Source organism: Vicia villosa, linkage group LG3, assembly GCF_029867415.1.
Source record: "Vicia villosa cultivar HV-30 ecotype Madison, WI linkage group LG3, Vvil1.0, whole genome shotgun sequence".
Lineage (NCBI taxonomy): Eukaryota > Viridiplantae > Streptophyta > Magnoliopsida > Fabales > Fabaceae > Vicia > Vicia villosa.
Genome location: NC_081182.1, coordinates 35,396,868 through 35,423,834, shown reverse-complemented (window position 1 = coordinate 35,423,834; position 26,967 = coordinate 35,396,868). Strand labels below are relative to the sequence as shown.

General features: G+C 28.0%; 1 protein-coding gene across 1 annotated transcript; it reads right to left on the bottom strand.

Annotated features, from left to right (window-relative positions):
* Window positions 1–24,530: 24,530 nt before the first annotated feature.
* LOC131655393 (transcription factor bHLH94-like) lies at window positions 24,531–26,680 on the bottom strand. The gene is made up of 3 exons (XM_058925276.1): window positions 26,088–26,680; window positions 25,257–25,637; window positions 24,531–25,005 (listed from the first exon to the last, which is right to left on the bottom strand). The coding sequence occupies exons 1-3, from the start codon at window positions 26,568–26,570 to the stop codon at window positions 24,910–24,912; spliced, it is 960 nt and encodes a 319-aa protein (XP_058781259.1). The 5' UTR covers window positions 26,571–26,680; the 3' UTR covers window positions 24,531–24,909.
* Window positions 26,681–26,967: the final 287 nt, after the last annotated feature.

The following is a 26,967-nucleotide window of genomic DNA, read 5'->3' as shown; positions in this document are numbered from 1 at the left end:
TTTGAAATATTAAAATAGAATATATAAATTTAATACTTTTAATAAGAGATAGAGATAATACTTCTGAAGAAAAAAAAAATCTACAGGGGTGTTCGCGGTTCAGTTTGGATCGGTTTTAAGGTAAAAACTCATCTGATCCAAAAATAAATTTACTTGAGATTTGGTGTTTAATTTAGATCGGTTTTTGGATATCCAAATTATAAATTATATTTTTATTAATATTATAAAAATATTAATAAATCATAGATTTGATATAATATATCACATTAAAAGTTAATATTATAAAATGAAAATAATCGATTATAGTTAAAATAAATAAAATAATAAAAATAAATAGATTAAACTAAGCTAATTGATAAGATAAAAAAAATTTAATTATCATATAATAATAAATTTATGTAACATACCATACTAATAAAAAATAAATAAGTACAAAATACATATACATGCAGTTCGGTTTGGTTTGGATCGATTTTGAAAAATTAATCAGAAATTCAATCCGAACCGTGCGGTTCTCACAAAATGACATCCAAACACATTCAATCAGCTTCAGTTTTTTACGGTTTTTGGTTTTTTTGGATCGGTTTGCGGTTTTTATTGATTTTTTTTGGATCGGTTTGCGGTTTTTATTTGGATTGGTTTGGATTTGAACATCCCTAGAAATCTATATTATAGCATATGTTATAAAACTCTTCAAAGTTAAACAGATCCAGGCTTGAAAGATTTTTAAAGTGAGTGAATCTTTTAATGTGAGACTTTATTTCATACATTTATCAGCATTTACTCACTTTTCCTGTTTTGTCATTTTAGAACGCAACTTATAAAATTCCTTAACTTATAAAATTCCTTAATGAATTACAACAGTATTCATTTATTGGACTCGGATAATTTACAATAAATAAATATAGTAAAATATTATGCATACTTAATGAATATTGAATTGGAATAGATAAATTAATTAGATGTGATCAAAATCAACCCTTGGAAAGTTCTTAAGGCAATCTATATATGCCTTTATAGCTCTTTCTTTTTATCCCAAAGTAACAACAAAATATTATGCATCTTTCATGACTTGGATTCGAAAGTGTTACATTAATTTGGCTATAAGACCATCATTATGAATACAAATAAATCTCCTTCAATCTTAATCTTGACCTTGATTTGTCTACATATATAAACCCGAATAATACATAGCAGCAATCAATGTTTATTTTGATAAAAATGAACGCTATATATTCTCTAGCTATATATGGTATAGAGTAGCACATTGGTGTATAGTGAAAACGAAAGAAAATGACATGAAATCTTGATTTGAGGACACGTTGTATTCTATCCTTAGCAAAAACATGAAAGTATACGAATCTGCCAATGGCACGTTTCAGAATATTACGTAAGAACTTTTGTGTTGTTTCTATTGGCATATTTTTCATATGACGGTTTTATATTTTACCAAATGCTAGCTCCACGCACCATGCAATATTATATATTATATTTGATTCACGAATTGAACTATATTATAGTCTTTAGCATCCTAATGGGAGATGGATTGGTCCATAATTGTATGTTTGTAACCAAAAATACTGTTCCAATGATGCATTGGTTTTTGGCTTTAAAAATGTAAATGACGTGTGTGTTGTGTTGTGTCTGTGTGCATGTACCCATGGAATTCAAAATGGAATCTCCCATTGTTACTGACTTACTGCACCAGTACTATTTTTCTGCAAATAATAAATATTTGTATGTAATAACTAGATTAATATATTCTCTCTTATTTAATATTTCTTTACTTCAATATCTTTTTTAAAAAATAAATAACATGCAAAAATAATGGCTGCAAATAATAAATATTTGTATGTAATAACTAGATTAATATATTCTCTCTTATTTAATATTTCTTTACTTCAATATCTTTTTTAAAAAATAAATAGCATGCAAAAATAATGGAAATCAAAGAAAATAGCACAATAGGATAGGAATGTTTACTAACAAATTTGAATCTGTAGGTTAAAATTTGAAAATCGGAGAGATAGAAAAAGAGTGCCTAATCATAAAAAAATAACTTTAAGAAAAATTGAAAATTTAGGTGATAGTTGGTTTAATGAGTAAGTTAATGATGAAGAAATTAACAATGATAAAAATAAAAGCATAAATATACTTATACAAATATACTTATACAAGATGTTAATATTGTTGGCAGAGTTCACAACTTAAACAAAAATGAAAATAAAAATAGTAATTTATTATCAATAATTTATTACAATAATTCAATAAATAGTTTTGTTATTTAAAAATTCAAAATGAAAATTTTAATTAAACATATACTATCGTTATCATTTAACCTATAACCTATAAAGAGTGCTGATTTAATAGTCAAGTTATCATTTTCTATTGTTATGGTATTTATACTAAAATAAAGATTGGAGTTGTGCAAATAGAGTAATTAAAAGAATTGAATTAATATTACAAATGCAATGTTGGAATATGCATTTCATCAATTCTTTCATAGTCATCCATTGTTAATATTATTGGTCTTCATAAATTGAATGTACAATATTTTCTACTTTAAAAAAAAATTAATTGAATCGGAACTATTGTTTTTGCGTAGTCAGAATCAAATTTTACTCTCTAAATTATATCATCCAATTTTATTTGGCAGGGGCTTATTTTTAAAGAAATAAAACCTATATGAAGTAATTATACTCTTTACTCGGTTAAAAAGTAATTTTGATTGGAAAGTTTCTTAAAAGGGTTTCAAGCTTTCGCTCAGGTAACAGGATCTTAAACCTATAAACTCGCGATGTCATAAATAATTTTAAAATCACTTTCTAAAAATATTAGACTTCCTAATTAGTTGATAAAGTGTTTTAGCGGTTTCTATGAATTAATTACTAGGAAACTTTAATCTTTTGTACCATACAGCTTTCGATCCTATCCGACATATAAATAATTCTACTTTCGTGGCAACGAATAAAACTAAGTTTAGAAAAGTTGTGATTATAACCAAAACAACCCCGATAGAATTTCTTAATGAAGAACCATTTAGAGTATCGTCAAATCGACGGTCCTCACATTCCAACACTTATAAATTTAGCTAGACATGACTATAACATAAATTAAAGCGATTGATTCGATCATATGATAAATGAAATAGACATAGTAAAATAGCTTTAAACGTGTAATTAAAAGAAAGGTAGAAGAAGATTATGTGATTAAAATAAAGAGACGATAAAATAAAGATAATGCGATTAAATAAAAACCTGCTCCGAGTGGACTTTAAGCTGGTACAGGAAGTAAAGTGCTGGAACTTAAAGGGAAAAGTAAAATGACGGCAAGATTAAGCTTTGAATAAAAGTTCTCCAAACTCGATTATAAACTTGATCAATTATGCGATAACTCTCAGATGGAAAGAGTTAATCGCTTACAAATTCAATAGTATATGGTGTCATTTTGTAACTAAGCTTGGATCCATTGCAAGATGGTGAAATGGTGGTATTTATATAGGATTTCAAAAACCCTAAAAAATCACAAAGGAGACTTCAAAGTGGGTGTAGAAAATTTAGGAGAGAATGAAGTGAGTGCTTGACAGAGAAAGCCTACTTTCCAACCGTCTGGTCTTTGCAACGTGTGGCAACCGCAACACCCTCCATCGCGAACGCCACACTCTTCAAGTGGCAAGAACTTGGTCTTTTGTATGCTAGAACGTGGACCACTCGTGGCCACCTCTATGGTGAACGCCATGGTGGCCGCCTTGAGTGCAAACTACTTCATTTCTTCTGTTTGCATTCGTTTTGCTTCGTTTCTTCGCGAACGATTCTCAAATAGTCAATTTCCTGAAATATAGACAAAATATCAACACAATAGTTGAAATGTAAAACAAAATGATAGTAGACATGCATAATTTGAGTCAATAATTTGGTGTCATCTTATGGAGCATATCAAATATGAGTGTTTAAGAAAGAAATTAATAGTCACATTAATAATTTAATAATTTTTTTTGATTAATTTAATGGTAGATATTTGTTTCTCTCATATCTCTCATTATAAAAATGCTCCTACTCGATATGCTATATATACGGATGTCAACTTGCCTCCGTTAGCAGTGATCTCTGTGGGGATTTCCTATTTGGAGCTCCAAAGACGGGAAATTTTCCCCTCGTGGGGACAGGGAACAAAGTCTCCCCGAAGGCACTTTGGGGACCGGGGTGGCGTAAATATCCCTCGTCCCGCCTAAAATAGCATAATGTCCTTAATTTATATATAATTTTAAATTATCATGTAAGTTTATTTGTCATTTCATATAATTAATCTTAAACACAAATTTAAAATATATATGTATTGTTAGTAAATGAGTGAGATCTAAATGATTATTTCAATTTTTTAGTTTGCAATTTTGGTGGTCATGACACTAAATGTTATAGATTAAAAATTGTTAAAACAACATATTTATCTTAAAGGAATTATTTCTAAATTACGTGTGGTTAGTTTTTAAAGCTTTTACTATTAATTTGCTTTAAAATAATAATGTTTATGGATCTCCGCGGGGACGGGAATGGGGGACAAAAATTCCCCGTAGCGGAGATCCGAAGCGGGGATGGAGAATAGATTCAAGGGGGCGGGGATTGTGATGGGAATGTATCCCCGCCCCCGCCCTACCCCATCGACATCCCTATATATATATATATATATATATATATATATATATATATATATATATATATATATATATATATATATATATATATATATATATATATATATATATATATATATATATATATATATATATATATATATATATATATATATATATATATATATATATATATATATAAGGGGGCGGGGATTGTGATGGGAATGTATCCCCGCCCCCGCCCTACCCCATCGACATCCCTATATATATATATATATATATATATATATATATATATATATATATATATATATATATATATATATATATATATAAGGGATATTACTTCTCAATCTAATGGTTAAAAATAATAAGTAATTAAATGTGGGGAGAGAAAACTATTACTTCTTATAAGAATCATTTTAATTGGTCTAAATTTGAAGTAAGTTACTCTTGGAGTAAGAATATATTTTAATTGAGTAATAGCATTTATTATTGAGTTGATATATATATATATATATATATATATATATATATATATATATATATATATATATATATATATATATATATATATATATATATATATATATATATTATACACACGTAATAGTCTAAATTTGAAGTAAGTTACTCTTGGAGTAATTACTTTGAATGTTTTATTATTGTGACTATTTAAAATAAAAATAATTAAAATTATCAACTATATTTTAATTGAGTTGATTTATTTATTAGCAAATTTAAAAAATTTACTTTTACATATTTATAAGTTACTAGCATTTTAAATAAATTTTACTATTCTAATAATAATATGTTAATTATGGTGCTTATTATATATTGGCAAACTAAAAATTTATTATTTATTTAATTTTTTGAAATTAAAAAATATATATTAGTCTTTATTTATACCAAATATTAGCATAAGGAAAATATTAATCTTTATTTATATCAAATATTAGTATAATAAATAAAAAATAATTATGATAAGATTTTTTATTTATGAAATTTTTAAATATTAAGTATCATGGAAATAATTCAGTGAGATGATCTTTATATGAAATAAAGAAATCTGAAGCGTTAATTAAATCAGAAGGTTAATATTATTAATTCTCATTTCTCACAATAGATATCAGTTCTCACCGGATACGCTCCTATATATATATATATATATATATATATATATATATATATATATATAAATATATATATATATATATATATATATATATATATATATATATATATATATATATATATATATATATATATATATATATATATATCAGTTCTCACCGGATACGCTCCTATATATATATATATATATATATATATATATATATATATATATATATATATATATATATATATATATATATATATATATATATATATATATATATCAAGTGAGAGCATTTTAAAATGAGAGATAAGAGGAACAAATATCAACCATTGGATTCATCGAGAGAGAGAAATTAATAGTCACATTAATGTATTAAAATTTAATTTGACATCAAATCTCAACCGTTAAGAGTACTCGATCAAAAGGTCATATAAATAGCCTATGTTTTAGGAGAAAAATAAGCTATATTTATTTTTAAATTATACCTTGGTGATATATATATATATATATATATATATATATATATATATATATATATATATATATATATATATATATATATATATATATATATATATATATATATATTCTGTTAGAGTATTATTTTGGTACAAGTGCCTCAAATTTATTTTTTATTGTTTATTCTCAAATACACGTTACTTTAATTAAAAAAACTTAAATACAATTATTTAGGTGTGGTTTGTATTATTTTTCAATAGAAATATAAGAAGTGTATAATTTTCTTATACATATGTAATTTTCTCCTATTTTTACTCTATAAATTATATTTAAGTACAATTGTCATATTTTTATTGAAAAATAGTATAAACCAGACCTAAAGAATTGTATCTAAGTTTTCTCCTTAAAAAATTAATTAATTCATTATTAACACTTCGTATTTTTTTATGGAAAAATAACATATAATTATAGGTCATATAAAAAAGTAAAGAGATTAATTGAAATGCACTGACAATGTAAAATATCTTTTCATTATCATCCAATTAAAATCAACCCTTTTGACATATAAGCAATGAATTAAAAATAAATAAAAATTTAATTAAACCATTCTAATAACAACTTCCACGTTTTTCTCACTTTCTCTCTTGACCCAAAAAAAATTATTTGCTTCCGTTATTCTAAAGCGCTACAAACACTTTACAAAAATCGTTTGATCCAGTAGAGTCACCAGCTGGCGCGCCATGAAAAATTCTCGAGCGTAAGGAACGCTCAAAATAAATAAAGGGTCGCCGCTGAACTTTAATATTTTAAAGAAAATGGAAAATATAGATAAAAATCAAAATAAAAAGAAAATGGTCGTTGCAACCAAATTCGAATTCGGGAGTTGATTATGCAAGAGAAATGTATTAAAAACCCCTCACATCTGTTGTACTCAATGTGAACCATTTGATCATCTTGTGTATAGGTGTTAGCTAAATGTTTGCTTTGAAATTCTCTGATTATTACCTATTTTGCAAAACTCAAGTTATGGTCGAAACAATAAAAGGTCACTTTCAGTCATGTGTAAATTGATTTGTACATCCTTGCACTCAATTGCACCTGAAGTAGAACATAAAAAATCTCATTTTTCACATTGAGCAATCGATTGCATCACCCCTCCAATCGATCACACACTGAAACATAAGCAAAATAACACATTTTCACATGTGAGCAATCGATTGGACTCCCTCTCCAATTGATTGCACACTGAACCAGAGACAAAAATGCTACATTTTTCCTGCATAAAAACCAGACCCAAAAGGATTCTAACACACCCTAATCCATCCCAATCTGAACCCCACATGTATCAACAATCCGAGACACATATTATCATCATAGAAACACATTTCTCTAATAATCTAATTAAACATGCAATGCATCATTCTCAATCTACCCAACACATGCAATTACCCCCAATTTCCTACCTAAGTTCTATATAATGGAACTCACCTTAATTAACGATGATGCTACTGAAATCGACAATGGAAGAAGAGCAATTTACAGCTAGGTTTGATTCTTGAAGCATGCATGATGAATGAATGAAGCTTGGAAGAACTATTTTCCTTTTCCTCCTCCTTTCCACGTTTTCTTCCTTTTTCTCTTAACAAAATATGTTTTTGTTCAAATGATGGAATGATGCGTAGAATCCAAACAACCCTTAAGTTTCTTATTTAATTTGTACAAAGACCAAAATGCCCTCAAACTACGCAACAATGGTCGGTTTGCCATTTTGTTTCATTCTAACCAAATCCTTAGAATTTCTACTAACTTCTCTTTTCTTTATTGTCATTAGGTTCATTAATCCTTATTATCATGCTTAGAGAATTTGGGATGTTACATGTCCTATTTTATGTATATTTTTAAAATCAAATACATGATAATTAAAGTCGTGTTGTCCAGTCCCTTATTTTTTAACAAATCAATGTACCTTAAATTATCTTTTATACAAAGGGATACTTATGAATAAATATCATTAGTTAATTTGATTTTTTTCCAACAATTTCATAAACCAAAATATAAATAACCTATTTAAAAAAAAATAAGGACCTTGACAAAGAATGTTTAAAATTTTAACTAGAAAGAATGATATTTAAGATACAACCGTAAGTAAAAACATTTATATTGTTATTCTAAGTGTAATAATACTTCAATAACCATAAATCATAAACATAACTATAATATAGGAGTTTCCTCATACATGTATTGGACCTAATTATAAAATTGGACCAAACTAAAACAGTAGTATAAATATATAGTTATACTATTGACACCTCCTTTTAACTTCTAGGTTTCAACATCTCAATTTTTGCTTCAATTTCTATTCAAAAATAATTTTAATAATATATACACCAAAAATATTAGTTAATAATATTACATTAGTTTCCAAAAAAAATTATAGAGATAGTAATGATATCATATTTGCTTATGTGCTTGATTTATTTCTATAATTTACTCGTGTAGTTGTGTTACTACTATCATGTGTTGGATAAAAGATAAGAAATGACACGAAAAACAATAATAAAATTACTTTTTTTCTTTATTTTTGAAAAAATAAAATAAAATAAGTTTCTTAATCAATCATTGAGATAAAAACCAAAAGATGATGATAAGTAATTGTACTCTATTCGTACTTTTTGTTTGAAGATCTTCTTCAAACATGAATTTTTTATTATATTTTTATTAAATAATCATCAATCTCATGAATGAATAATATCTCATATTTGTTTTATTTTATTTTATTAAAACCATTTTCGTGTGAGTGTATCTGTACCTTCCTTCTTCAACACTTTTGTGTGAGTGTGACCTTACCTTCCTTCTTCAACAAACATTTGATTTTCTTCTCATATAAACTACACCATTAAATTCTAATGATATTGATGTCCTATTAAATTCTTTTAACAACTTTTTCACTTTGATTTTCTTATGCTAGGTTTTTTTTTCTTTTTTGTTTTATGATTTCCATTTTTTTTTTATATTTGTTCCTTAACTAGCTACCCGAACTAACTATGTAGGATTTATTCCTTTTATTTTTCGGGTGATTTTTCTATAAAAACTTTATAGTTAGTTTTTTCTTCTAAAAAATTAGAGAAAATTGACCTTTCATTTTCTTTGTTTGGTATTTTTAAAAATAAAATCTTCTTTATATTTGAATAAAAGTTATACTTTAAAGAATATTATTTTCAAATATAAATTTCATTTTAAATTATCGGTAGATTCGTTATTTTTATACTTTAATTAATATTCTAAAATATTTTAATAAATAAAAATCATCATTTAACACAAAAGATATGGACGGAATTTTATAATTTTATTTACCTTTTCAATGTATTTTAATTTATAAAATCATTCCATGTTTCTTTTCATAAATGCATAGCTAGTGTTTATTAGAGAAAAACATAAATTTCTTAAAGTTATTAAATGTATTGATCATCTTCTGTAGGGGTAGCAAAACGGGCCGCACGCCAAAAAGCAAGCAGGGCGGGCAAACCCGCCAAGTAAAATGGGTATAAAAATCATGCCTGCCTCGCTAAGGTGGTGGGTTGGCGGGCGGCGGACTTACCCGCCTATTTTTTAATTTATTTTTGGCAAAATACTTATTTTGGTCCCTTAACTATATCCTTGGGTTCAATTTGGTCCCTTAATTTTTTCGTGTCATTTTGGTCCCTTAACTTTCAAAATGTTTCATTTTAGTCATTTTTGTCTAATTAGCGACGGAAAAAATTTGAAATTGGTCGTTAAATCTGTCACTAATAAGACAAAAATGACTAAAATGAAACATTTTGAAAGTTAAAGGACCAAAATAACATGAAAAAAAGTTAAGGGACCAAACTGAACCTAGGAGTATAGTTAAGGAACTAAAATGAGTATTTAGCCTTTATTTTTCTTTTACTTTTTAATATATTAATAGTCTTTTTTTACCTTTCAATTAAACTTTTCACCTATTTTTTATAAAGCATCTTTTAAATATATTTTACCTAAAAAAAATTACATATATTTACAAATAATGTATAAAATAAAACCATCAAGAATTTGAATTACTAGAATTAACTAAAAAATGACGGAGTTAAGGTGAAATGAGCTTAACAAATAGGTGATGCAGGCTTTAAAGGGGCGAGCTTAGGCGTGCGGTGGATTTTAGAGGGGCGAGTTTTGGTGGACGGCGGACTCAAAATCCCAATTCAATCCGCCATTTTAAGCGGGTGCGCGGACCGGCCCGGCGAGCCACCGCCCGTCTTGCCAGCCATAATACTATGAATGTCACTATGCAAGGAAAATATAAATATGAAATATAAAATATAAATTGAATGAGAATGTGCGCAATGCAAGAAAAAATAAATAAATATAAAAAGATACAAATTGTATAATTTTCCGGTCTACTTTTCACTCCTTTTCTTACCTTTTTTTTTTCTCTTGATTTACGTACTATAGAAAGATAAAATGTACTAGTATGTTTACGATTAGCGGCGAGCGTGAGTGATTAAGTTTCATAGTGTTGTGTTGATCAAAAAGAAAAGTTTCATATTGTTTATAAATGAATTAAATATTAAATTTATAAGAGAGAAAATTCATATACATGATGTCAGACCCCATCGTGTGCAGGAGCAAGAGGCTCTACAGAATAGAATAGGGTCTCAAAATTTAGAAGCCCCAAATTTTTGAAAAATTTAAACTTTTTTACATTAATATTAATTAATATATAAATTAATATAAAAAATTCAATAAACAAAAAAAATGTTATGATAAAATTTTAATATAATAAAAAAAATGAGATTGATCAAAATCTAAATAATTATAATTAAATTTGATTTATTAATACATAATTATATATTTTTATTTGTGCCATTTTTATTTATTATAATTGTATTTTTTTTAAAAAAGAATTTAGGCCCATTTTTTAAATTAGAATGTGATCTTCTGTCTCATTGAGTCGGCTCTGCCTGATGTATTAAGGTTTTTGTTAGAAATGTAGTGTTTCCCTCTCTTGTGGTCTTGCAACATTGAGTGTATGTTGTTGCTCTCGCTTTTCTCGACTCGTGTGGTCCTGCAACATTGAGGCTATGTTTGGATTGATGGAACATAACGGAGCGGAGCGGAATGGAGCAGAACGGAATGAAATATATATCCCCCTCCATTGTTTGGTTATTTTTTTAAAATATCTCATTCCATCTCATACACCCCAAATTGGATGGAACAAAAAATGGGGGAATTGGATGGAATGTATTCCATCATGTTCCATTCCATTCCATCCATTATTAACTAATCCAAACAATGGAACCTCATTAGTTACCATTCCACTCCCATTCCATCACATACCACCAATCAAAACATACCCTGAGTGTATGTTGTTGCTCTCGCTTTTCTCGACTCGTCAACATGCAGTATCAGGGTCATGGTTCGACTTGGCGGGGAATGGGAGTTGGTTCATGTGTTGGTTCGTTCTTTTTCATTAAAGAAATAAAATATTTGAGGGCGCTGAGGTTCGAACCCATAAAAGCTTGATTGTATCACCACAGTGAAGTCATCAATCGTTATTATATCCTAACAATTTTTAATTTAAAAAAATTAACGTCTAAGTTTAAAGATGTCACCATGATGTTTGAAAGAATCGTGGTGATTTGGACGTTAATGTATGCGCGTTTCGTAGTAATGCTTCTACATTTTGTCGAAACATTGTTTCTTCATTATTCAGATTTGAATAGTGAACATCTGAATCTACGACATTTGTTAGGCTTTATAGTGATAATTTAGTGTATGGGATCCTAAAATCTTCTTAGGGACATATGTTAGAGGATTCTACAAATCCTTTTCTAAGACTTTTGGTCAGTCGGTCCCGCAAGTTAGACCTTGACATCAGAGACGGAGCTACTTGAAGCATCATGCCCTTGCTCCCACTAATTTTCCACACATACATATATATATATATATATATATATATATATATATATATATATATATATATATATATATATATAATATTAATATGTACAAGTTCCTAATATATAATAGGCTAAATTACATTTTTATCTCATATTTTAGTGTTTTCACAATTTTAGTTTCTATATTTTGTTTTTAAACACGTTTGGTTCTTCATCCTCATTTTGGGTTAAAAAAAATTTATGTGTCACTTTTTAAAATAGGTAGTTCATCCTCAAGTCAAGATGGACGATCAAAAGTGATGATGAGGGACAAAAAACGTATTTAAAAATGTGATACATAAGCGTTTTTTATAGTCAAAGTGGAGTAATGCTATTTAGTACGAAAGTATTTGAATAAGAAACACAAGAATGTACAAATGTCATTAATTTAGTGGATATTTTTAAATTTATTTTTAATTTAATTTCCTTTTTAATAGGAATCATGGGGTGGTTGTGATATTGAATGGTTGAGATTTATTCTTGCCTTTCTTGTTTTAATATTTCCTTAACATTAAGCATTTTCCGTCAAAGTGAGGAAGTGAAGATGAGAGACAAAAAGTGTTTAATAAAAATAAAATAGAAGGATTAAAATCGTGAAAACACAAAAATAGGAAGACCAAAAATATAATTTAGCCTATATAATATTTAATGTCAATTGATATCAATTTTTTGTTACTAATTTTTCATATTAAATTCTCCAAAACTATGAATATAAAACATAGTTAAATATTTTTTAAACGAGACAATTGCTAATTATTGGACTCTTAAAACACAATGTCATTTCAACACTTAAATAGAATTTATTAACTTTTATATATATATATATATATATATATATATATATATATATATATATATATATATATATATATATATATATATATATATATATATATTAAACTATATTATGTATTATATCAATACGAATGTTATAATAGTGTCCATAATAAATATTGATAGTTTCAGTCGATCCTAAAATTTTATAGTTTTAACAGTTTATAATTACAGTCATCTAGTTGAACTAAATGCAATATTCCATAGTTACATTTATGGATTTACGAAAGATTCTGAAAATAGAGTGATCGGTAGATATATTTATGGAATATTGTATTATATTTTAAATCAATTATATCTTATTCTAAAATTTAATTTTTATAACAAAATTAGAACATCAAATTATAGTAAATCAAAGTGGTGCAATTGAGGTTTTCCGATTACTTTGATGTATTATAATTTGATGTTTTATTTTTGTTTAAAAAAATTGAGTTTATGAGTGAAATGTAATTGATTTGAAAATATAACAGAATATTCCATAGTACATTTACATAACACTCTATTTTCAAGACCTTCCGTAGATGTAGTTACTTAAGATTTTACTATGTTTTAAGCATCCGTAGATGCACCTAAAAAAAACTAAATTTTTTTATAAAAAATTCTTCCGAAAGTACATCTATAGAAACAGATGAACAATTTTGACAACTCATATGATGGGTGAGATATCCAAAGCGTGGGGTAAGATATTTTCAAAAATTATTATACAATAATACATACTTTACATTAAAAAATAATATATTTTACATTGGTATGTACACTGTTTTATATATATATATATATATATATATATATATATATATATATATATATATATATATATATATATATATATATATATTCCCCATATCCTATGTTTTCTGGCTCTGCCCTTGCTTGGCATACTTTATAAAACACAAATTTTGAGAAGTGAATTTTTTTTATGTCTTATTTTTTTGAACGTGGGAGTTATTTTTCCCCATTCTAGTTGTGAAGGGTAATTATTCATGAAGGAAAAAATTTGCTGAACCAATATATACAAGGCACACAGATGACAGACCCTCCCATTCTGTGTTTTCCATTCCAAAGCAAGGCATGATGATACACTGTGCAATTGTGAAGCAGACAAGGAAAAAGAGTGTTGAAGAATATTTACACGTGAAAGACAATAAGGAAGGTGTACTATATATTATGACCATTTCATTGAAGGAATCACTATGAAATTTGAATTTTCATTTCAATAATATGTGATGATTCTCTAGAGTACTTGATTGCTTACAAAATCACAACCCCATATATACATCTCAATATCTTTGAATATCCATTTACTACTTGTCCGTTTCAAGTAAAAGGCACGATACATCTCAATATCTTTGAATATCCATTTACTACTTGTCCGTTTCAAGTAAAAGGCACGAGCAAGTGCATAACCACGTAAAGGAGTCATCCAAAAGTTTTGGAAGATCAAAATTTTATTTTGATATTTTTTAAAATTAAAGAATGAATTAGATAAAGACATGTAAATTAGTTTATTTATTTTTATTGAATTTTAAATTTATTAAAAATTAGTTTTGATAAAAAATATGATTATTAAGTTTATATTATAATATTTTATTGTGAGTTTTTTTAATCAAAATAAACTTTGTATAAATTAAGAAACAAAGAAATACAAGACGATCGCTCGGATCCAACCCCCTAAAACGACAAAACTATCAAATCTAACAACACTAGACCATTAGACGCGCTATGTGTGTTCTTAACTTTTTGCTATAACACCCTCTATAAATAATCATCTCTAAATTATTATCCCCTATTTTAGTAATATCTATATTATTACCAAAGCAAACATCATTCATATACTTCTATAAATAATAAATTGTCTCTGCAATGGCCATTTGAGAAGATTAACCCTCCACCTTTTGCCTTTATAGTGTTGGATAATTCAATTTAACTCTTCTTGCCATTCCCTAGGATCATGTAGTACTTGTACCCAAGCCAACACTTTGCACCAAATATTTTTTTATCACAGTGCATCCAAAGAACAAATGGTTTATAGTTTCAGCATGAAGGTAGAAGCTACGCCGATCATCGGTCAAAACACCAAACCATATAGCCTATTTTTTGTAGGCAATATCCCATGACACGTGAGCCACAAAATCATCAACACTCTAGGTCTCGCAACATTTCCACTAATCAGATTTTTTTTCCATCTATCCTGTATTAAATCTATAGTCCGCATCTGCAAATACATCGTCTTCGTAATGAATTTCTTGTTTGTGACTGATCCGCTGTCGCGCACGGATTAAAAACGAGTATTTTTATGAAAACTATAGTTTAGCGATAACGATAACTCGAATATCGTTCTCACAAGGATTCTTGATTATTACTTATAACCAACAGTAAATCAATTTAGGGGTGGGGGTTTAGGATCGATTTAATAAACAATGCAATTAAGTGATTATGAAATAAGCGATTATAAAATAAGTTGTTCTATTGATTCGGGTTCCTACTCATCATCGATTACTATATGTTCAATTCTCTAAACGACTTCTCAATCCCATTTGATTACAACACCAATCAAACAAGCGTGAAAGATATTGTTTCAATTATATTCTTGTTTGCCGAATTAAGCATTCGGTTAGACATTACGCGAATTAACAATTAAGCAAAGTTAAAAAGTGACTATAATTTAAGGAACACAATCAATCGAATTTAACAATCTCTATCCTATAACAACAATCGAATTAAGCAAACGATTGTATACGAATTAAGCAAACGATTTATAGGAAGAACTTGAAAGGAAATCAAAATTCATTTGAGCATTATAATAATCTCAAAGTTTAGAACTTGAATACAGTAGATCAACTCCAAGGAATTAGTTCTCCATAGGAATTCGTACAAGCCTTCAAAATAATTTCGTGAATAGTGACTCAACGTGAATGAACAGTACGACCAGACCTAGGTACTAGAGAAAACAACCAATTCAGTTTACAACTCAAATGGGTCAAATACATTACCATGCCCATAACAAATGACCCCAAAACAAAAATATATTTAATGATGCAATTTTAACGGAATTCTAGGAATTATGTACTCCAAATCTGCCTTTGACTCCAACATGAAAGTTGTAGCTCTTTCTCTTAGCTTTTCGGAGATTATTAGAACGTGTCGATCTGATTCACATAGCTCCGGTTATGATCATTTTAGTGCAGACTGCTAATGCCAAAAATAAAGTACGAAAATCAAATAACAATAAAAATAAACTGAATTATAAAAACATTATAAAATAGAAAAATAAACAAAACAAACCATAGAAATGCCTAAGTACAAACATAGGAGAATGTGCATCAAGATGCACTAATCAGTGACCATGTTGTCCTAATCTTTCCTCAAATTATCCACACTAGTACGCTGATGCAAGATGGCTTTCATGATCCATGAATAGCTCGGCCTGATTTGCAGCTCCATAAGATTAACATGTTTCATATAGTAAATGTGAATCCACTTCACCCACAAGTTATCGGCCTTCGTACTCAGGTTCCACAAGAGCTTCAACATCATGACATTATTCTAAGTATGGAGATCGAGTATGTGTAGCATATAGTGTCATAATTGGAGTGTACATATAGCATTCCTCATTATTTGTAGTAGTGATAAGACCAAAAACTGCATTAAGAACCAAAAATTATATATTACACCAAAATCTAAATGACACAAAATAACCTACAATTTACACATCATTACATTAAATAATAGTATATTGGTATCTTAGTGTCTTGTCTCTTGGTGTCTTGACTTTAAACACTTATAATTTTAAATAATAATACTTGTTAGTAAATAACCTTATAAATTATATCTTACAATAAATTATAATTAAAGAATAAAAAATACTTACCTGTTAATTTTCCCATATGACTTCTTGATGATTGTTACGAATAGCATGCACGTCATCTCTATCAACTTCTTCATATGAAATACGTACTTGTGTTGTGTAAGAAGGAGTAGAAGGAATATCAAAAAATTTATCACTGTGACAAATGTATTTTCCTTGGAGAATAATTGACCATCTCCTCGATAAGTCCGAAGGGTCTGTCACATAAAAAACTTGTTTTGATCTAGTACCCATGATGAATGGTTTGGTCATATAAGTTGCCTTGCCAAGGTCAACCCGTGTGAATCCTAATTCATCCGTTTGTAGACCATTTTAATTGGGAACCCACTTGCATTTAAATAAAGGTACTTTGAAAATAACATAATCAATCTCCAAAATCTCCTCAATGTCACCATAGAATGCTTTAGATGCCAATATAGAATTCTTATCTTTTGAAATAGAGAAATACATTGATTCAACCTCAACCATAATCCCCAAATTTTTAATTGTAATACAGTCATATTTTACTTTTGTTTAAAAGGAAAAATTACTAAGGTCGTATGCAGTCCAAGTTATCACATTAAATTTTGGCCTGTACGACAAACATTTAATTATCTTAGATGCACTATCATCATTAGAAATCCTTTTATTATACCAACTTATGAATAGAAATGTGCTTGAAGACCACTTTTCACTCACTCGGGGATAAATTTTGGTATGTATGAAAAACATTTAATTATCTCAGATCCACTGTCAAAAATCACTTTTCACTCATTCGGGGATATTTTTTCTTCATAACTCTTTTGTGAGTAGCTAGCTAGGTAAGGTTAAATTTCATCATTATTCAATATATGGAAATATGCTTGAAGAACTACATCCTGAGCCATTGATTTAACATTTAAACCTTGAGTACTTTTACCTCTATATGTGTCAGCATGACGAGACTTTGGAATTCCTATAGACTCTGTTTCCGAAAAATAGTTTGAACAAAACTCAACAGCTTCTTATGTGATGTACCTTTCAATGATCGAAGCTTCTGGTCATTGAAGATTCTTTGTATATCCTTTAAAGATCTTCATGTATCGCTATATTGGATACATCCACTTTAAATAAATTGGACCATACAATCTGATTTCTCTAACTAGATAAATGAGTAAGTGAATCATAATGTGAAAAAATGATGGAGGAAAATACATCTCTAATTGACACAAGATTATTGTAGTCCCATCTTCTAATTCATCTAATTTTTTGAAATCAAGAACTTTTACAGATAGCATTTAAGAATAAGCTCAATCTAGTTATAGTTACTCTTACATTTTTTGGGTTCATGCCACAGATAGCCATTGGTAGAAGTTTTGCATGAACACATGACAATCATGAGATTTTAAGCCAATTAACTTGAGATATTTCAATGATACAAGTTTCTAGATGTTTTATAAGTAACATTGGGGAACTTTGATACCATGCAATTTCTCACAAAAACTTTTCTTTTCCCTTTTAGATAGAGTGTGACATGTCGGAGTAAATAGGTTTTTTTCCTCGATCTTCTAGAGTCAATTGTTGTCGTATACCCATCTTCATCATATGTAAACGAAAATTATTACTATATTTAGCCCTTCTTGGAATGTTTAGAAGTGTTCATGTTAAAATATCACGCACATTTTTCTTCACATGCATTACATCGAGACAATGTCTTACATCGAGGCTAGACAAATATGGAAGATCAAAGAACACCGGACTCTTTTTTCAAATAGTTCTTTCAACGAGGCCTTTTTATTATTTCAAAAGACAATAATAAGATGTTCTTGTTATTGAAAAACTTCATCGCCCGTTAAAGGTTTAGGAGCGATTTTAAACTCATGTTCTTCATTAAAAAACTGCAATCTACTATAAGGATGATTGGGTTTTAGAAATTTCTGATTCCCAAGGTAAACGGTCTTTTTTCCAAACTCATATTGGTGAAAATGTATTAGATTTACATATAGGATACACTTTATGTCCTTTGATGTTGTATCCAACCAAATTACCACATGTAGGAAAGTCGTTGATTATGCAAAATAACATTACACTCATCTTAAACTTTTCATCAGAATAAGCAGCATTAACATCAACGCTTTCCTCCAACAAAATTCTTAAATATTCAATTAATGGACTTAGATAAAAGTCTACGTTGTTTCCAGATTATTTTGATCAAGAAATTGTCATACTTAACAGCGTATACTTGCGCTTCATGCAGAACCAAGGAGATATGTTATAAATCGTGAGAAGAAATGCCACAAAGAATGGTTAGTACTCAGATTACCAGAGGGGTTCATTCCATTTGTGGGAAGCATAATCCTAAGGTTTCTTGGCTCAAGTGAAAAAATATGGAAATAACGAATCAATTTTCTTCCATTTTAAAGTATTAGCTACAAGGCGAATGTTTCCATCACATTTTCTTTCATCTGCATGCCATCTAATATTCTTTGTGTCATTCGTATTTGCATAAAGTCTCTTGAACCTTGAATTATTGGCAAGTACCATAGCACTTTAGTAGGAGGATGCTTCTTGCTTACATTGTCATCACCATTGTTGTCCTTCAACTTGTAGCGCGACTCACCATATTCTCAACAATATTGATCCAAATTTTCATACTATTTCTTGTATAATATGCAATCTTTAGAACATACATGTATTTTAATATACTTTAAACCCATTGGACACAATATCTTCTTGGCCTCATAACAACGATCCGAAAAATTGTTATCTTCTGGTAGCATTTGTTTCAACAAATCAAGCAATTTCGTGAAACTTTTATCCGACCACTCACTTTTTTACTTCAGATTAAACAATTTTAACAACACAGACAATCGAGTAAAACTTGTGCACTCCTTATATAAAGGCTCATCCTTATCACTACATAAAGTATCATAAATATGGGCTTTCATAAAAGACAATTCTCCAATATCACATATCATATATTCTAGTTAATCATCCATATCTTCATCGACTTCATGCATTTGTGATATCGTATTTTCGATTTTTATCCACTTCTCCATGCCACATCCGTGTTATATAATTTTAATATATTTTATCACAACATAGGTGATATAATATTTCTTCCTTTGAATGTTTTTTAATATTCCCGCAATTAACACAAGGACAATATAAGAGACCATTATTGTCAGGAAGATTCTGTTATGTGAACTCAAGGGATTCAAAAACTTCTTTCTCATACACCAGACCTAATATAACAACTTTCATCCAACTACGGTCCATAGAAAATTGTGAAATTTATATCAAAAGACTAATGTGAATGACACACTAATGCTAGAATCACAACAGACTAATAGGATTATATGCATACTATTATATCCATCACCACAATATAACACCAAAACATAATGCATATTCATAACCAGCCTCTACAGTTCATGACATCAATGAACAACCCAACAATTTCATTTGGAACAAACCTAAAGCATATTCATAACCAAATTTCTTTATTCATTTGTAATTGAGTTATAACAACAAAATTAAAAAACAAAAACATAGCCTTATAGCAACAAAAACAATAGTAAATCTGAATAAAACCAAAAAACAAAATAATCAAACTACAACAAAATGATAAATCCACACCGCATAAAGGAAAATGTCACCACATCGCGAGAGAGATCAAGAAATTAACGACGAACAATGAACAATAAACAATAAATAACAAACACAAAAAGTTAACGTATCGTACTTCGAAGAGGAGGAAGAGACAATGAAATGATTTTTGTTCCAAGAAATGAATGTGAAGATGATGAAGATTTTGCTATCACTATCGTCTGACTCGCTAGGGCATGTGTTATGAAGGAAATAAAAGAACCTGTGTTTTAATTTTGTAGGAAAGAATTTCACCTCAGTTGTAAATACCAACCGTAATGAAATATGAGACATATAACCTTAGTTGATAAAACAACTGTAGTTGAAATTTTTTCAATTTTTGCATACATGTTAAGTGACACACGTTTTTTTTATTAAAAAAAATGTTGATGTTGGAATTCGAAGTTTGTAACCCTTAATCCATAACCTCGGTTGATATGAACTGTGATGAAAAGTCTTTTAGTAAAAAAAAAATCAGATACATTAAAAATAAGATGTACTATGGTTGACAAAATAACATACTGATATGATGTTACAAAGATATATTTTGTAGTAATGTCTAAATTAACAAAATTATTATTTTTTTCTTCGAAATTGAACTTAAATAAATTGTTTTATTTCATCTTTATTTAGATTTATCCGACATCTCATTTGCCATCAATATCTCTTCCAATATTAATCTTCTTTTTATGAAGGTTGTTTGATTTTATGAGATTGCCTTCTCGATTACTACCTTGAATCTATTCACCAATTACTTTACTTTACATATGCATCTGATTAAAGAAATAAGGTAAAAATCTCTCATTCTTAAATACTCTTCTTCTTTGAGATCTAAACTATAAAAGAATTGTTGCTTCCCTTCATCTTAAGGCCGATCTCCTAGAATTCTTAAATCACTTATAATTATTTTTCAAAATTCTTTTATGAATTCAAACAACATACAATTTGATTAATTTTTCAAACATGCATTAAATACTCTGCCTTATTATACTTTAGTTATATTTCATTCATTTTATAAATTTGAGAGTAAAGATCTATTTTGATCCTCACAAAAATTACACAATTCAAATCAGTCTTTCACAATAAAATGGATTCGAATTAATCCCTTACAAATTTTAACCGGACCATATTAGTCTTTTTGTTAATATTTTTTAAACCGTTTTTTTTTCTAATTTTAAACACTGACTGGACTGCCACGTTAGATTTCCTTTAAAAAAATTAATTGGACCATATTGGTCATTCTGTTAATTTTTTTAACCGTTTTTTCCTAATTTTAAACTGTGACTGGATTGCCACATTAGATTTTATTAATTTTTCATTTTTTAAAATACTAAATTGATTTTTATTTTTAAATATGAATTAATAATATAAAAAAGCCAAAATTGTTTTTTATAAAGAATTTAACTCAGACCCTTTAAACCACGTCTTACATCTTTATCACTAGACCTATTACATTCATAATAAGTAATTCTCATTATTTCTAGTAATCTTAAAAAATTATAAATTTAAAACAAAAAATACAAAATTTGTATAATAGGGTCTCGAACCCAAGTCTCTTCAAATTAAATGACAGCCAATTTACTACAATAGAAATTGATTTGTCTATTTGTAAATGATAGCCACTTTACTAACAATAAAAATTAATTTGTCTGATTGTTATTGATAGTCACTTTACTAATCGTAGAAATTGATTTGTTTAGTTGTAAATGATAATCACTTTATTCACAATAGAAATTGATTTGTCTAATTATAAATGATAATCACTTTACTAACAATAGAAATTGATTTGTCTAGTTGTAAATGATAATCACTTTATTAATAATAGAAATTGATTTGTCTAGTTGTAAATTAAATGATAGTCACTTAATTAACAATAGAAATTGATCTATCTTGTTGTAAATAATGATCACTTTACTAACAATAGAAATTGGTTTTTCTAGTTGTAAATGATAGTCACTTTATTAACAATAGAAATTAATTTGTGTAAATATCATTTAACTTGAATGAACTTGGAGTTGAGATCACATAGTTAAAAATTTATGTACAAAAGTTGTTAATATTACTGGAAATCATGAGAATTATTTATCATGAATGTACATTGGTCTTGTGGTAAAAACAAAGAGATGTCTTTTAAAGATTTTGTGTTCGATTCCTTATAAGAAACAATTTTGGTTTTTTAGATATTATTATATGATCCGGTTATGTAATATTTGTTGGTTTTTTTGATATTATTATATGATCTGGTTAGGGGTGGCAAAACGGGCGGTGGCCCCCCGGGCTGACCCGCGCATCCGCCAAAAATGGCTGGTTGGGTTGGGATTTCGGGTCCGCCGTCCACCAAAATCCGTCACCTGCCTAAGCCGCCCTGCCAAAGTTTGCCGCCCGCTATAACCCGCCTCACCTATTCGTTAAGCTTGTCTCGTCTTAAGCTCACCATTTTTTAGTTAACTCTAATAATTCAAATTCTTGATGGTTTTATTTTATACATTTATTTGTAAATATATGTAATATTTTTTAGGTAAAATTGTTTAAAAGATGCTTTATAAAAAATGTTCTAAAAAATAAGTGAAAATTTTTAATTAAAAGATAAAAAAATTATTAATTTATTAAAAAAATAAAAGTAAAGTATATAAAAAATAGGCGGACAAACCCGCCGTCCGCTTTCCGCCATTTTGGCGGGGCGGGTATGATTTTATGCACATTTTACTTGACGGATTTTGCCCGCCCTGCTTATTTTTTGGCAGGCTTAAGACGGGGCGGGCGGCCCATTTTATCACCCTTATTAGATTCGATTATGTAATATCTGTGAGGGAGCAAAATGCATCTTGACCCTAAATTTTATATGTCAGGTTTAAAATGTGAGAATGTTACAATTGTTTACTTCTTTAAGATTATTCATTGATATTTTAATGTACACTTTTTATAAGGAATTCTCCTACCAAGTTTTACTGCATTAATAACTTCTACTTTAATTTAATTGATATTTGTTAGCTGAATTAAATAAATATAATTAAGTTGATACTTATAGGTAAATATTATTAAAAAAATAACGTTTAACTTAAAAATTATATGAATATAACTATTCTTCACATCTAACAAAAAATTGTTTTAATTTATCAATCACACATATTAAAAAACAAGAATTAGTGTAAATAATATTTTTACAAAAACAATTTTATTATAAGTTTTGTATATTTTTGGTCTCATTTGTTATTAACTTATAAAATATTTATATTAATTTATTAACTCTTCAAAATGTATCATGCTAATCATTTTTATCTAATTAACGACGAATTTAGTAATTAATTTTAAACTTTTTATCATTAATTAGATAATATAAGTTTAAATAGTCTTTTGATCGATGTAAATTAGGACATGATTTTAGCATTAAAGAATTATTTCCAAAAATCCTTAAATATTATATTTCATTTGATTTTAGTTCCTAAAATAATAATCCGCGGAAAAAATTGGAGATTTTCTGTGGATTTTCTTTCGAATTTTCCTACAAATTTTAATTTTAAGGACATGATTTTAGCATTAAAGAATTATTTCCAAAAAAAATACATGAATGAAAAAAAATTTGTTAATTTATAGGGACCAAAAAGACTATTTAAACCAAAATTATTAATATAATATAGGTTTTAAAAAGTTAAGGTACTAATATGAATATTTTAAAATTAAGAAATCAAAATAAATTTAAAGTTGACATATAAGATTAAAATTTAAAAAGAATATTAATCTTTATTATATATTATTGTGTTCTCAATTATTATTTGAAAAACATGTCAAAAGTGATCTATCGAAAGTGAGCAAATAGTATTAATTAAATAATACAATTTAAAGAATTAATTTTATTAAAAATTAAATTAAAATAATATTCTTACAAATAGTTCCAATATTTTGAGATAGAGGGAATAATGATTCCTTAAAACGTACTATATGCATTAAAACAAAATGTAGAGTGAGTTATAAGTGTTTGAAAAATTAACCTATAGTATAGTGTTATCAAAACATAAATTAATTCATTAGTATTGAAGCTATATATATCAAGATCTAATTAAATTACACCATAATTAAACACACACACATCACGGACTTTTAATAGCCTAAGGCATATATAGATCCATATGTAGACCATCAAAAAGTCCATATTGATTAATTATGATTCATAATAACCTAAAATGTCAACTTTAATCAAGCATTACTATAGACTTATAATTCACATAGACTTGTTGTACATAGAGCCTAATTAACACATTTCAACTAGGTATTGAAGTTATTAGCCACAAATGCTATTATTAGATAAAAGATTAGGACACAATAATTAAACTTCTACACACACATTAACCTCTCCATTATAATTGGCACAAAGGAGAAGGTTTGATTGTGAAAATTTTAAAATAAATTAAGCAAGAAATTAAAATTAATTTTGTCAAGTTCATTGATAAGCCAACTCTTGTTGAACTGTCCTTAATAGTTGATTCACAGCCGCCGCAATTTCATCCACACTATTCAGCTGACTCCCCTCCTCTACCTGCTCCAATCAAAACATAAATTAATTAAAATTAAATTACTACTAATTACCTGATTTAAAAAAATTCAGATGACGTAAAGACTTTCGCGATTTTGATTGATACATATAATTATAATTTTTTGTTTGACATAAAAATGTAATAATAGTGTCGGTATCAGCAGTTTTGTCCTGACCATTTTCACAGTCGCAGACAGTTTTTAAAATCGGCTAATTACTAGTTAAAATTATTTAAATGGAGATGGCAAACGAACCTTGACACTGACTGAGTAAAGAACCATTTGATCAAGAGTTGTAACATTGAGATGAAGAATGGTGAGTCTAAGATTTTGCAACCCAACAACGATCTTCATAAGCTGTCCGGTTTGTTTCTTGGACAGTATTTTGATGTTGGCATGAGTATCTACCATGGTGACTTCAATGTCTGCCACAGCACATTGTTTTTGTTCCATAGTAAGTTTGTTGTTATTGTTGTTGTGAGTTGTGTACTGAGGAAAAGTGAAAAACTCAGAAAAAGGTTGTCCATTTAAGGATATGTTTTCCTTCGTTTTCTTCTGGCCCCCCATCGACTGTAAAAGTTGTTCTAACTCTTTTACAAAGTTTATTGCTCCCCCAATAATTGAAGCCTGGTCACCCTATTTTTCAAATATACACATAAATAATTAGTCTGACGGTTTTTTAAAAGCGTACAAGACAAATTCGCGTAGAATTAATAATGTATCAATGTTAAAATTTAAATAGATAGAATCATCATATTTATAAAAAATAAAAATTGAATTAATTGAAAAAATAATATATCTAACTGATATATTATCTAAATACATTAGTTATAACTAATATATTTAAAAAACAATTTTTTTCTTATAAATAAGATCAGAGAAAAATATTACGAATTATTTGATTTATAAAAAGTGATGATGAAAAGTTAACCTTAGTTAAGTAAAGTTAAAAATAAAATTGTGATTAGTTGAGAACTCATCTCATGTCATGTCATGCTATGTCATGATTTTTTAATAAAAGAATGAATTAGAAGAAAAGTAAGTAATTAATTAAGTAATTAACTAGTGATTTGAATTGAAACTAACCCTTTGAACATAAGAAGAAGGCATCAAAGATCTTAGCACGTTCAAGTACTCATTCATTTGTTTTCTACGATTTCTTTCAACAGTGATATGAGTCATCCTTTGGTTTTCAATTTCCTCTTTGTTCTTCGCACTCTTAATACGACGTCGTTTTCTCCGACACGTGGCAGTTTCTGTAGCTGCTTCCATTGGAGCTTTGATAGTTTGATCAACGGTGCAGATTTCAGGAGAAGAAGAGTGTGAATATTCCCATTGATCCTTAACAGAACAAGAATCCCAATTTGCATGGAGATTTTGTTGTTGTTGTTGTTGTTGTTCTACTACGTTGTTGTTGTTGTTGTTGATGATTCCTAGGAGAACATTCTCTTGTTCTTCAGCTTGTAAAGTACTATTACCATAGTCATTACTTAATAAGTTGAAGTAATTATTATCCTTATAACTATAATTGAATGGATCTTGAGGAAAAACAACGGTTTCAAGTGCCATAGAAACTAAGAAAAATTATACAAGAGTGAGAGAGAGGGGAAAGAGAAGAACATAAGAGTCTCAAAAGAGAAAACAAAGTGACCCTTTTTATTATGGTTTTGTTGTGAAGAGAGGTTGGAGGGTTTTATAAATAGGATTGTATCAAAGTTTCAATCAAACACATACAAAGACAAAAAGCTACAGCCTATTGCACGTGAGGTTTCTTTGTAATTGTAGACCAATTTCTTGACCACACCTAAAGAGAAATGAAACATACACCAATGTATAGAGATAGCTGACAGATAGATTCTCTTGCCACTTTATTCATTCCTTAATAATTCTAATAATTATTATACTCATAATTAAATTAGGTTTCTTTCCATCCTTTTCAAAAATAATGTTTTTTTTTTAATTCTTT